Raw genomic sequence first — 13,814 nt, 5'->3', positions numbered from 1 at the left:
ACAGTGACAGAAGGAGCCCAACTGGTGTAGCATGCTTAATTAACAGTAGAATATTTAAAAGATATGAGGTTACCCACAAAATAAGGTTGCACATGGGACAACCAAGCAATAGGGCCAATGGAGAATTACCTTCTCCACTCGGTGGCAACAGGTCTCACTGTGTTTGTTGTTCACTCTTTTCTAGGCCGGTTTTGCATAAGGTTTGCATTGCATTGGGGATGCAATGCTCTGCCACATCCCACTGCAGCACAAAAAATATCTAACATATAACTCCCTCTTACTGAAAAGAATTCCTATCTAAATATAGACAGGGAAAAAAAAATCTCCATACTCAGACCATGTCCCCTTAGAACAAGACTGGGGATTAAAAAAATAAAATAAAATAAACTTGTGTACCAAGCTTTTTGTTGCCATCTAATGTATTTATACAGGTTAATCAGGTCACCTATCATTTATATTTTCTACAAGCTAAATAAACTCCCATTCATATGACCGCAGGGGGCCTGGATGACAAGGGGGATCGAGCTGGAGTGAAAAGAGCCAGCTGTGGTTATAGAAACGCTTCAAATGTGTACCCTGTATAGGAAGGCCCCACACATCACCTTCGGCAAAGACAATAAGCCAACCCCACCCTCCCACATCACTGTCAAGCCAAAATTTGTGCATAAAGGTTGGCTTATCTGCAGTGACATAAGATAATTAAGCTCTAAAAAAGGTCTAAATCTAGGTACACACATGCGATCACCATCACTGAGAAGGGATTGGGAATAAATTCCTGGGGGGACAGTCCAGGGCAGATGCTGCAGAGACACGTGAAGGCTAGTGACATGTTCTGTTATTATGGTAGGGGGCAGGGACGAGTGGGAAAAATAAGGAGGGAGAACAACAGTGGGGCAGTGTTTGGTACAAGTTAGCTGGCAGTCCACATCTCTTGCTGATGAAATGGGGAGGGTCAGGTGCCTCAGATTCTCAGCAGAGGGGGTCTTAAGCGGCAACATCAGCTGAGTTTCATCTAGTGTGTGTATGAACTTTAGCAACGAAGGCAGCAACAAATGGGAAACATTGGACAGGGGATTCAATAGCAATAGGGAGGACTGAGCACCCTCTCAAAAGAAGCTTTGTCAAGGTCAGTCAACCGTGACTTTGGGCCACAAATACTGGTGTTAGGATGTAGGTTTTCCCTTAGATATGCCATGTATAATGCGGGAGGGAGGTGAGCAGAGGAGAATAAACTTTGCAGAAATGTGTACACACATCAAATATGGAAACTCTGATATAAGATATGTGCTTAGGAAGAGGTTTTCTAAACACACATCGAGACAAGATCTTCACTTACCAACAAATATCTTCACATCGTTTACACTAAAGTCAGGCTCTGGCATTCTGTAGAAGGAGATCAATACATTTTGAGAAATGCAGAAACCACAACTAGAACAAATGCTTACATTTTTACTTAAAATGAAAGTTAGTGCGACTGTGAAAGTTCCCTCACTTTCTATGACATTATGAAGGAAGGGGGCAGATGATTTATTATGCCCAACGTGCTGACGCGCGAGTTAAATGTCCTTACAAACCTAAATACAGTTACTGTGAATTATATAGCGCGCCCTAGTGGCAGCGTAGCATGCGCTCCTTAGCTACGGATGGTCTTTCCTACTACCGTGTGATAGTGACGTATTGTTACCGTGATACTTCACTAGCGAGGCCAGTACCGCTATATTTAAAGTAAGGGCGGCCATGCTAGCAAAGTATCACTGTGGCGCTAGTGAAGTATCGCACGACAGTAGAAAAGAACTGCCGTTGCTAAGGAGCGCACACTATGCTGCCAGTGGGGTGCGCAGCATGCACTTGGTAGTATTAAGTAACAGTAATTGTATTTAAGTGCGTAAGGAGATTTAACTCGCGCTGTTTCAGCATGTTGGGCATAATTAATCAGCCCCAAGGCAAGCTAATTTCCAAAGGTTTACAGTTGCCTCTAAGCCAGGGGATGCAGAATACATCTCACATTGGGAACCTGCTTCATTGGCATCAAATTGTTACAGGTCTCCTTCATTAGCAGTAAGGCTTTCTCAAACATTAGGTTTTAGTGAAGTAATTTCTCCCACTGGAAAAAGAGTAATAAAACGTCTGAATAAGGTTATCACCCTTTCCCTTACACCCGTAAAAGTACTGCATGCTGTTAAGTTTAATTGGAAACAAAAATCACATCGTATATAAAAAAAATATATATATATATGATATGAATCGAATGTAGTGTGCAGGAGAGGCCTGACAAAGACTGAGGCTCATTTCACACTAAGTCCACTGCTGAGCCACTCAGAAAAAACAGCAGAAACCCACAAAAATGCAAAGTGCAACTTTGTGCATGTGTACAAGTAGATGTGGGATCGCACACCATCAGCGAGGTGCTGGGACCAGTAGTAATACAACCGAAAATCCAAAAAGGTCCGCACAATCCAGGAATCAAATACCAGACTTTTATTCAGCCAATGTGACACAATTCCATTCCATTACACCAACGAAGGTGTAATGGAATGGAATTGTGTCACATTGGCTGAATAGAAGTCTGGAATTTGATTCCTGGAGTGTGCAGACCTTTTTGGATTTTCAACTTTGTGCATGGTCACACGTTTGCCATTGCCTTGTCTGGATTTGTGCATGGTTTCTGCTACACACAAACCCAACCTGCACATTTTTTGGGGGGTAAAGCTACATCGGCAATCATCCCATAGAATGACACACATCCTCTGGAGAGCAGCAGACACTGCAATGTACTAATAAGCAGTATAGCATACCCATGCTATACGGCTATGGTGCTACTCCAGCAAGTGTGAACTAGGCCTTAAAGAGAATCTGTACTCTAATATTCTTACACTAAAAAGCATACCATTCTATTCCTTATTTTCTCCTGTGCCCCTCTGTGCTGTTTCTGCCACTCTCTGCTGCAATCCTGGCTTGTAATTAACAGTTTTAGGCAGTGTTTACAAACAAACTAACCAGCTTGTGATAGGCTCACATAAGCAGAGTGTGTGAGTCATACAGAGTGTGCAGGGAGTGTGCAGGGGGCCTGCAGAGGGTGTGTATCGCTTCTAGCCAATCACAAGCAGCCCTGCACATTCCACACATTCAAGCCTTAGCCCGACAGACACGACAGAGGAAAGGATTACAGAGACAGTGCAATTAGGAAAGGCTGCAGTAAGCCAGAGCACATTAGAACAGGCATAGGAACTTATAGGATAGAAGAACTAAGGCTGAAAAATTTGTTACAGAGTCTCTTTAATGGTAAGTCTCCCCACAGCACTTCTATCAACTACACCAACGTCTTTTAACAAACAACAAATGTTTTAAAAAAGGAACAGTTTATACTACTTAATGATATACTCAATCACTCTATTCCCACAATACTAGCAGTATGCTTAATGGGAGGCGTAGCTAATGCCCTAGCAGTGACTAATATTATACCCAGCTGACAATTCAAAAACCTAGTGGCTGAGGTCAGCTTGATGATGTTTGACAAAAAGGAATGATTTCACTTTAATTGCAACAGCTTTTGTAGAGAATCAGCTACTGGGGCCAGGGCTGTGGAGTCGGAAGTAACACAGGTGCTATTCTAGGGATGGGCCACTCACGTGCCACTGTAATTGTTCATTTAACCACACAGAGAAAAACTGCTAAATGGTACTACTTGGTCTAGCAGTTTTTTATGTTTTACTTGTGTAGACCTAATGTTGTTACACACTAGTTGATGGCCACCAGATCAGCCATCTGATAGATTCATCTCTAATCGAAACGAGATCTATTACCTGCGCATACACTGCAGACTGATTTCCAATAGACTTCAGCATGTAATCTGTTAGAAATCGTCAAGAAGGTTCAGCTTCCTAGCTAGAAGCTTCCTTCTCCCAAATGTAGACACCATCTTCATGTAAATGTGGGTTTGCAGTGATCTATCATTTGTACAACACGCTCAAAATAACTGAAACAATAACAAACCCTCGGCCGCTGTCCTGCCCAATGCTCTATGTGCCGTCCGCTGTGAGTGTCCAGCAGTGTCTGCATTCTTGTCCCATGCGACTTCCGCTTATATCCCACGCCATGTGTGTGTGATGTCACAAACGTGCCACATGCTATACACCGGCAGCACATGGCCAAAAATGTGGAAGCGGCTGGACAGGTTCAGGGAACATTGACAGACTTAGCGAGGTGGTGGATGCGGCATCACGAGGCAGATTCCTGAGAGATTTCATGCTGAAATAAATCAGGAATTAGCCTGCGGTGTATGGGCACCTTAAGGCCAGCAATACTTTGCTTTAAAATACTGATACCGGTGAAGCACTCATAAAGGAAAACTTTTGACATAGGTTTAGACCCACTTTAAAGTTTTTTCAGTAATCTATAAACAGCATGCACATAATGTTAGTCTCACTTGCCTGATGCCAAGTCCTTCAGAACTTTTAAATATCAGAGGGTCCCTGAGTCCACACTCCTGAATGTACCTCACACTGAAGTCTGAAAGAAAGAGATAATGAGCAACATATACACATCCCGCAACCCCCTGCATCCTCCCCATATTCTGCATTCCACGGACCTTTGCCCTCCATAAAGATGATAAAGTTGGAATTGTATTTGGGGCTGCGGAGCTTCTCCTCCAAGTCAAACGTTCTTTTGCCTTCAATCTCTTCATCAGAGATGCCATCATCTTCATATCGTCGACGTAGCGTGCTCCTCTAAAAGTGAAGATATTTATACATGGACAAGAATTACACCACATCCAACATGAAAGAAGTCTTAAAATGCAAATAAGTTCCAAATAAGGGCTGGTTCACACTGGGGGCATTTGTGCTGCGCTTGCTTGATCAGCAAAGCGCTAGTGCAGTGTCTCCCTATGGGATCAGTCACATTGCAGCATCGGTAGTGCAGTGTCTCCCTATGGGATCAGTCACATTGCAGCATCGGTAGTGCAGTGTCTCCCTATGGGATCAGTCACATTGCAGCATCGGTAGTGCAGTGTCTCCCTATGGGATCAGTCACATTGCAGCATCGGTAGTGCAGTGTCTCCCTATGGGATCAGTCACATTGCAGCATCGGTAGTGCAGTGTCTCCCTATGGGATCAGTCACATTGCAGCATCGGTAGTGCAGTGTCTCCCTATGGGATCAGTCACATTGCAGCATCGGTAGTGCAGTGTCTCCCTATGGGATCAGTCACATTGCAGCATCGGTAGTGCAGTGTCTCCCTATGGGATCAGTCACATTGCAGCATCGGTAGTGCAGTGTCTCCCTATGGGATCAGTCACATTGCAGCATCGGTAGTGCAGTGTCTCCCTATGGGATCAGTCACATTGCAGCATCGGTAGTGCAGTGTCTCCCTATGGGATCAGTCACATTGCAGCATCGGTAGTGCAGTGTCTCCCTATGGGATCAGTCACATTGCAGCATCGGTAGTGCAGTGTCTCCCTATGGGATCTGTCACATTGCAGCATCGGTAGTGCAGTGTCTCCCTATGGGATCAGTCACATTGCAGCATCGGTAGTGCAGTGTCTCCCTATGGGATCAGTCACATTGCAGCATCGGTAGTGCATACTTTTATTTTCAGGTATATAGTGTTTTTTTCTAACATTGCATTCTATAATATGTGCAGATTACACAACACTCAGCATTCAAAATGATTCTTTCAGAGCAGTCTGTGAAGTAATGACATCTCCTCTGGCAGAGGAAAAGAAAATAGTCCAGGAACAGTTGAGATAATAAAAGTCAGATAACAGCCCTCTCCAGGACTAACTTAGTCGGAGAGCTTAATGGCTTGTTTGCATAGAGATAACTGGAGTTTCTCAACTCTTCCTGTACTGGAAACAATTAGACTGATGTATCTGATCTTAATGTTTTATTTCTTAGCTGTACTACACATACAAATCATAATATCATCATTTTTTTTCGCTTCAGTGTCTCTTTTAAGGGAAGGGTCAGAGGCACAGGATGGCTGCCAGGGGCTGGAGGAAGCCCCAGGTAAGTAGATTTTTAATCACCTTCCCTTTAAGAAATATGCAGAGAGAACAAGCCATTTTTTGCAGGGTTAGAGGGGATTCAACATATGGGTAACACTTTAGGGCAGTCTGTGAACTTGAGCACAATTACTAATACTGTCAAGCGTGGCCAAGAGCCCCAGTTATTCTTTTTTATTATTCTAATAATGTGTGTGCTGCAGCTCTTTGTATTTAACCAAAACAAAAACAAAAAAACATAGTTCATTTCCTTTTCTGAGCAGTCTCAGTGGCAAATTATTAACTTGGCACAAATTATAATTGTCATGATGTCAAAGTAATTTATTTCTGTTGCGGGATTATGGCCCCAACACCTGTATAGAAATATACCTCGTTAAGGAGACTCTGAAGTGAGTCAAAAACCCATGTTTTTAACTTATTTATGTTAAGTGCTAAACCGCCGCATCCCCGCAGCAAATCACGGAAAAATCCATGACTTTCTTGGTCGTGGATTTTGCTGCCCATGGAGGCAGAGCTCTGCCCGCTGATCTCCGCCTCTCCTCCGCCCCTCTCAGTGAAGGAAGATTGAGAGGGGCGGGGAGAGGCTGTGATCAGTGGGGATTGACATGCGAAGAGGCAGAGCTACAGCCCTAAGCTCTGCCTCAATCAGGAAGAGCTCCCCGCAATTAGACAAGGGAATTTGGGGATATAAACTCCTCATTTTGCCGCGGGGATGCAGCGGTTTAACACTGGCTATAGTGCCTAACATTAATAAAAACCTAAAAACAATGATTTTGACTCGCTTCAGAGTCTCTTTAAGGCCAGACACAATTAAAGGGAAATTGAAGTGATAGGAATACGGAGGCTGCAAATCTTCACTCCCTTATAAACAATTCCAGTTGCCTGGCTGTCATGCAGAGCTTTAGGCTTTAGACACCTGTAACACGCATACAACCAGTGGAATCAGACCAGAGTCACTGCATCTGATCTGCATGCTCATTCTGGGCCAGAGGCAGAGCATCAGCACAGAAGTCAGGCTACTAGCATTGTCTATAAGACACAGACAAGACTAGGCACAGAACATTTATATTGCGCTTTTCTTCTGGTGGACTCAAAGCGCCAGAGCTGCTGCCACTAGGACGTGCTCTATAGGCAGTAGCAGTGTTAGGGAGTCTTACCCAAGCTCCTTACTGAATAGATGCTGGCTTACAGAACAGGAATAACCCTGGTCTCCTGTGTCAGAGGCGGAGTACCGTATCCAGTCACTATAAGGGCCCTTTTCCACCAGCGCGTTTGCGCTGGCTGAATCGCAAAAACGCAAACCGCTAGCGATTTTACAATCGCTACGGTTTGCTTTTTAACATGGGAATCGCGGTAGGTCATTTCCACTACCGCGATTCGTTTTTGCGGGGAACACGAACGCGCTGCGGAGCGATAATTGCCGCGATTTTGCTATGCAGTGCATAGCATAGCAAAATCGCGGCCGCGAACGTCGGGGAATCGCCGGTAATTGCGATTCAGCAATCGCTAGCGTTCAGCGTGAACGCTAGCGATTGCTAGTGGAAAAGGGCCCTAAGAGAATGAAGACAGCAGCCTCCATATTTCTCTAACTTCAGGTTCCCTTTACAGAGACACTGAAGTGAAAAAAAAAATATGATATAATGAATTGGTTGTGTACTATGAATAATTACTAGAAGATTAGCAGCAAAGAAAATATTCTCATATTTTTTCTTTCAGGTATATAGTGTGTTTTCTAACATTGTATCATTCTCTAATATGTGCAGATTACACAACACTCTGCATTCAAAATGATTATTTCAGAGCAGTCTGTGCACTAATGACCTCTCCTCTGGCAGAGAAAAAGAAAACTGTTCACTTATAGTTGAGATAATAAAAGTCAGAAGACAGCCCTCTCCACGACTTTGAAAGTAGTAGAGATTAATGGCTTTTTGCATAGAGATAACAACTGTAGTTTCTTAACTCTTCCTGTACTGGAAACAATTACACTGATGTATCTGATCTTAATGTTTTATTTCTTAGCTGTGCTACACATACAAATCATAATATCATAATTTTTTTTTCGCTTTAGTGTCTCTTTAAGACTGCTAAAAGTAGAGATCCCATTTTGTCTCTCACCAGTCTGCGGCTGTATCGCACTTGCTCGTCTTCCATATCTTCCAGCGTCTCCCACCCTGCAGTGATGAGGAGTAATCCTTTCACAATAATGACTGAAAATGATCCCCTGTGAAAAGAAAAGATTACAAAATATCACACAAACTGCTGCATAAATGTAAACAGGCTGAAATGAACTTGGTATTTAACATTTAATATTTCAACATAATCTGAGCTTGCTAGATCTACTTTTCCGATATAAAAACTTTCTAGTAGCATTAAGGCCTCAAGCAGACAGAGAATATCACAGCATACTATTCAAGACAATGAATGAGTAGCTGACATAAAGGAATATGGAGGTGACATGCGAAATGATGATAGACGTGTATGTACAGAGCCAACACAAATAACTATGTTGTGTTCCTTCTTTCCTTTCTCTGCCTGAAAGAGTTAAATATCATGAATGCAAGTGACCCCGAGTCGGGACCTGGTCAGACTATAGCATAACCAGGGCTGTGGAGTCGGAGTTGGGGCAATTTTGGGCGCCCGGAGTTGGAGTTGGAGTCGGAGTCGTGGTTTCATAAACTGAGGAGTTGAAGTCGGGGTCGGAGTCGGGTGATTTTTGTACAAAATCCACAGTCCTGTTAAATATTAGACTAAGGAGTCGGAGTCGAGGAGTAGGAGTCTGGGCCATTTTGGTTACCCGGAGTCGGAGTTTCATAAACTGAGGAGTCGGAGTTGGAAGATTTTTGTACCGACTCCACAGCCCTGAGTATAACACTCACTAATAAGGAATTACAGCCATAAAACACTTCCCCGGCAGAAAAGGGCTTCTGAGAGCAGGGAAGAGATCAAATGGGTCAATAGTTCACAGGGCTGTGGAGTCAGAGTTGAAGTCTGAGTCGGAGTCGAGGAGGAGGAGCAATTTCGGGTGCCTGGAGTCGGAGTTTGAGTCGGAGGTTTCATAAATAGAGGAGTTGGATGATTTTTGTACCAAATACACAGCCCTGGTAAGTATTAGACTAAGGAGTCTGAGCTATTTTGGGTACCCAGAGTCAGGGGTTGGAGCTGGAGTCAGTGATTTCATAAACTGAGGAGTCGAGTTGGAGTCGGAATCAGATGATTTTTGTAGCGACTCCATAGCCCTGATAGTTCATAGATTTTAGCTCTAGCATACTTCAATTAACATATGATTGAGCAGAGACAATGAAATGGTAAAAACTTAAAGTAAATTTAAATATAAAACTGCGGGTCATCTATATTAAAAAAAAAAAAAAAAAAAAAAAAAAAGGTTTTCAACTCGTATTCCTTTAAAAACTAAGTAAGTGCATATTCATCAGCGGGGGGGGGGGGGGGGGGGGAATCCTACAATCATCTATTGTAGGATCTGCCAGTATATACTAGCTGATAAAGCATAGGTAGTCAACTTACTACATACAGAGGGACTAAAAAAAAGTGCAAATTATATTTTGAGTTGACCCCCATAGTTCCTATACTTGTAAACCTTTTGAACAACTAAAGGCTCCAAGGCCTACATACAAAGATTTCAGAGAACACAGAATATTCTTATTTTTGGCTATTATTATTTATAAAGCGCACACATATTAAACAGCGCTGACTATGTAAGATATCAGCTTCTCAATGTAGCAATTTTAACCTCATCAAATACGGTAATCTAATGTCTAAACATTTCCCTGCAGAAGCCACGACTAGAGTCCAGTTAGAAAACCATGTCAAATTTCAATAGCTTCCCCATGTATGTCAGTTCCAGCACTTTGGCCCACATGCAATTCACTTTTTCACCTGACTTTTCTCCTAGGAGATAATTTTTCATCTTCACATTAAAATAACTTTCCAGCATTCTCCAACTAAAAAAAAAGTACCAAAAAGTAAATGAAAAAGTACTATCAAAATTATTTTGAGCATTTTCTTGCTTTCTGATGGCTTAAAATGCATTTTATTGATACATTTAAAAATATCACCTAGGAAAAAACTCAGGAGAAAAAAAGTGAATTGCATATGGGGCTTTGTGTTTGAGCAGCTCTCAACACTTTCATAGCAGTAATACAATGCCATTATACACACAGGACAAGGGCTTCATTCTGCCTGATTATACTCGAGGTGACATGTGACATGAAATAGACATGGGTATGTACAGTGCTTAGCACACAAATAACTATGCTGTGTTCCTTTTCTTCTTTCTCTGCCTGAAAGGGTCACATATCAGGTATGCAAGTGGCTGACTTGGTCCTGACTCAGACAGGAAGTGACTACAGTGTGACCCTCACTGATAAGAAATTCCAACTATAAAACACTCCCTAGCAGAAAATAGGTTCTGAGAGCAGGAAATAGATAAAAAGGGCTAATAGTTCATAGGTTTTAGCTCTGGCATACTTCCATGAATGTGTCATTGAGCAAAAACAATAAAACAGTAAAAGTAGATTTAAACATAAAATAAAACTGTGGAATATCTTAAAAAGTCAGTTTTTTAGGAGAAGGAAGATAAATACAATTGTTTATTTCATTCGTTTATTTTCACCTCGGGGGTGTCCTTTACAGCCAACCGGAACCCAAAATCAAACAAGATTCTGATAGCAACCATGTTGATTCGTGCTAATTCCAAGTACCAGTATTACTATTGGAACTAAACTTTCTACATTGAGTGCATTTAGGGCCCTAAAGGATGAGATGATTGAATCTGAATTAAAGCACACCTGAAGGGAGAATACTATGAAGGCCGACATATTTATTCCCTTTTAAACAATGGAAATTGCCTGGCTGTCCTGCTCGGCCTATTTCTCCAATACTTTAAGCCACACACCCTGAACAAGCATGCAGATCAGGTGCTCTGACTGAACTATGACTGGATTAGCGGCATTCTTCTTTTATGTGTCTTATTCAGACACTACTGCAGGCAAAGAGATCAGCAAGACAGCTGCTATTCTTTAAAGGAAAATATGGCAGCCACCATATGCTTCTCACTTTTTGTTCCATTCCACCCCGCACACCTGGGTGGAACCACAAACAGCCTATCAGATTTCACCCATTGACGTCCATGGGAAAAATTAAAAGGCTTTCATTTTCACAGTAATAAAGACAGAGTCCCTAAACTTGGCACAGTTCGTCAAGTGGTGACGAAGGTTAAAAAAAAAAAAAAATCAGGTAAAGTTGGCGGAGCATAAAACAGCAAATCAAATTTCAGTCATTCATTTTAAATGGCAAAATGTAAACTGCATCCATTCTTAGACTGTTAATCACAGGAATTTCAAACTCGGCTCACTTGGTCACTTGGTCCCTTGAATTAATATACAGGAAGGTGAGTGGAGCCTAAAACAGCAAATAAAAATTCACCTATTGATTTTCAAGGGGATTATTGTAATTGCTGCCATTCTTACACTGTTAATGGCAGAGGCCTCAAATCTGCGACAGTCGGTCATTTGGGTGACTGGGGTTCAAATACAGAAAAGGGTGCGGGGCCACAAACAGCCAGATTTGCTTGATTTCAATTTGAAACCATTTAAACAAATTCCTTTTTTACATTAATGTCAAGGAACCCCAAAGCTCACAAACATGCTCATTGAGTGACTGTGTGTCAAAATTAGAAAAAGTGTACTGAGCCAACAACCAAATAGATACCTAAGCAATACTGAGTCTTCAGCTAGCAAAAAACAAAAATTCAGGATAGGAACCTTGTCGAAAAAAATAAATAAAGCTGAAATATTAAATCCATGCTTTGCATCTTTCTTTACAAGGAATGTACCTTTGTATATCATAATACAGCCAGAGGTTGCTCACAGTCTATTACAGTGGCACTCCAGCTGTGGTGGAACTACAAGTCCCATGAGGCATTGCAATACTCTGACAGCTCTAAGCATAACTCGCAGAGGCATCTTGGGATTTGTAGTTTTGTCACAGCTGGAGTGCCAAGGTTAGCCATCACTGGTCTATTACATTCGACATTAACTGCCCAAAGCAATAAGATACACAGGCACAGCTTGATAAAATGATGGCTTTCACCCAGGAGATGTTACCTTATTTTCTGTGATTAACTTTGAAGTGGGTGAGTTCTATATGACTGGCATAGAGCTGTATTTTCCCATTGTTCAAGAAGGAAAAAATCATGCCAGAGAAACTTAAGACCTGTGAGCTTAACAACTAATGTGTTTAAACTGAAGGTATCCTTAGGGATGCTATACAAAATTATATAGCACAGAACAAAGTCACGTCACTTCATCAACATGGGTTTACTCAAGATAGGCCAACATGCTTGGTGTTTATCAAGCCATAAATACAACTGTAGATATGGAAAAAGCAATTGATGTAGTATACTTTGACTTTTCAAAAGCTTTTGGACACTGATCCCCACAACAATTCGGGGCAAAGGCTGAGGATACATTGAATAAGAGAAACCCTGTGTAACTAGATAGCAAACTGGCTATGGGACAGAAGGCAAAGAGAAGTATTACACAGCTCATACTCAAAATGGGAAACTGCTAGCAGTTAAGTCCTGGGTTCGGTTCATATTTTATGACCTAGAATATGGAATAAAACAATGCAGGGAGTGGCGGGATATGTAGATTCAACACTGCTTCAAAGAGTTTACAGAAGTCACATATGCTACCTTCACACCTCCTACTGGATATATATTGGGGAGCTAGAAGGGGAGGGGGACATGGCAGCTCCTATAGCTTTTAGTACCCAGGAACAAAAAAAAAGAAGTGTTGCTTGGTTCCCTTTAAAAAAAAGGTACATACGCGTCTGATTTTCCCAAACGACCGGTCGTTTGGATGTCAAATTGGGCGTGTGTACGGTTGTTCGTCTAATAAGGCTTATCAGCCGAACAACCGTTTGTACACACGCCCGACTTGACATCCAAACGACCGGTCTGAATGACCGATCGTTTGGAAAAATCAGACGTGTGTACGTACTTTAAGCTACAGGGAAAGACCAGAGATCAGTTACTCTAGAGCACCTAGGGCTGGAAAAATACACTGAAAATTTCAGAAAATGGGTGAAAACCTCCATTTTTAAATCAGCAATGGCAGGACCCTCAGGAAAGGAAGGCTATAAGGACTTTAGAGGATACCAGAACCGAAGTGTGTGTGTGTACGTGTGTGTGTGTGTGTGTACGTGTGTGTGTGTGTGTGTGTACGTGTGTGTGTGTGTACGTGTGTGTGTGTGTACGTGTGTGTGTGTGTGTGTGTACGTGTGTGTGTGTGTGTGTACGTGTGTGTGTGTGTGTACGTGTGTGTGTGTGTGTACGTGTGTGTGTGTGTGTACGTGTGTGTGTGTGTGTGTGTACGTGTGTGTGTGTACGTGTGTGTGTGTGTGTACGTGTGTGTGTGTGTACGTGTGTGTGTGTGTGTGTGTACGTGTGTGTGTGTACGTGTGTGTGTGTGTACGTGTGTGTGTGTGTGTGTGTGTGTGTGTGTGTACACGTGTGTGTGTGTGTGTGTGTGTGTGTGTGTACGTGTGTGTGTGTGTGTGTACGTGTGTGTACGTGTGTGTGTGTGTGTGTGTACGTGTGTGTGTGTGTACGTGTGTGTGTGTGTACGTGTGTGTGTGTGTACGTGTGTGTGTGTGTACGTGTGTGTGTGTGTGTGTACGTGTGTGTGTGTGTACGTGTGTGTGTGTGTACGTGTGTGTGTGTGTACGTGTGTGTGTGTGTACGTGTGTGTGTACGTGTGTGTGTGTGTGTACGTGTGTGTGTACGTGTGTACGTG

General features: G+C 42.4%; 1 protein-coding gene across 2 annotated transcripts in view; it reads right to left on the bottom strand.

The window, feature by feature from the left end:
- Positions 1-13,814, bottom strand: part of KDM2A (lysine demethylase 2A) — a 142,151-nt gene that overhangs the window by 100,481 nt on the left and 27,856 nt on the right. For both annotated transcript variants that reach the window (XM_068255551.1, XM_068255552.1), the window contains exons 2-5: positions 8,116-8,221; positions 4,589-4,727; positions 4,431-4,509; positions 1,337-1,383 (exon numbers count right to left, since the gene is read on the bottom strand). In XM_068255551.1, coding sequence (XP_068111652.1) covers positions 1,337-1,383; positions 4,431-4,509; positions 4,589-4,727; positions 8,116-8,151 — 301 coding nt within the window. In that variant the 5' untranslated portion in view covers positions 8,152-8,221. The remainder of the gene's footprint in view (positions 1-1,336; positions 1,384-4,430; positions 4,510-4,588; positions 4,728-8,115; positions 8,222-13,814) is intronic.

Source organism: Hyperolius riggenbachi, chromosome 10 (genome assembly GCF_040937935.1).
Source record: "Hyperolius riggenbachi isolate aHypRig1 chromosome 10, aHypRig1.pri, whole genome shotgun sequence".
NCBI lineage: Eukaryota > Metazoa > Chordata > Amphibia > Anura > Hyperoliidae > Hyperolius > Hyperolius riggenbachi.
Note: the sequence above shows the minus strand (reverse complement) of the source record. Positions and strands in the feature narration are given on the sequence as shown.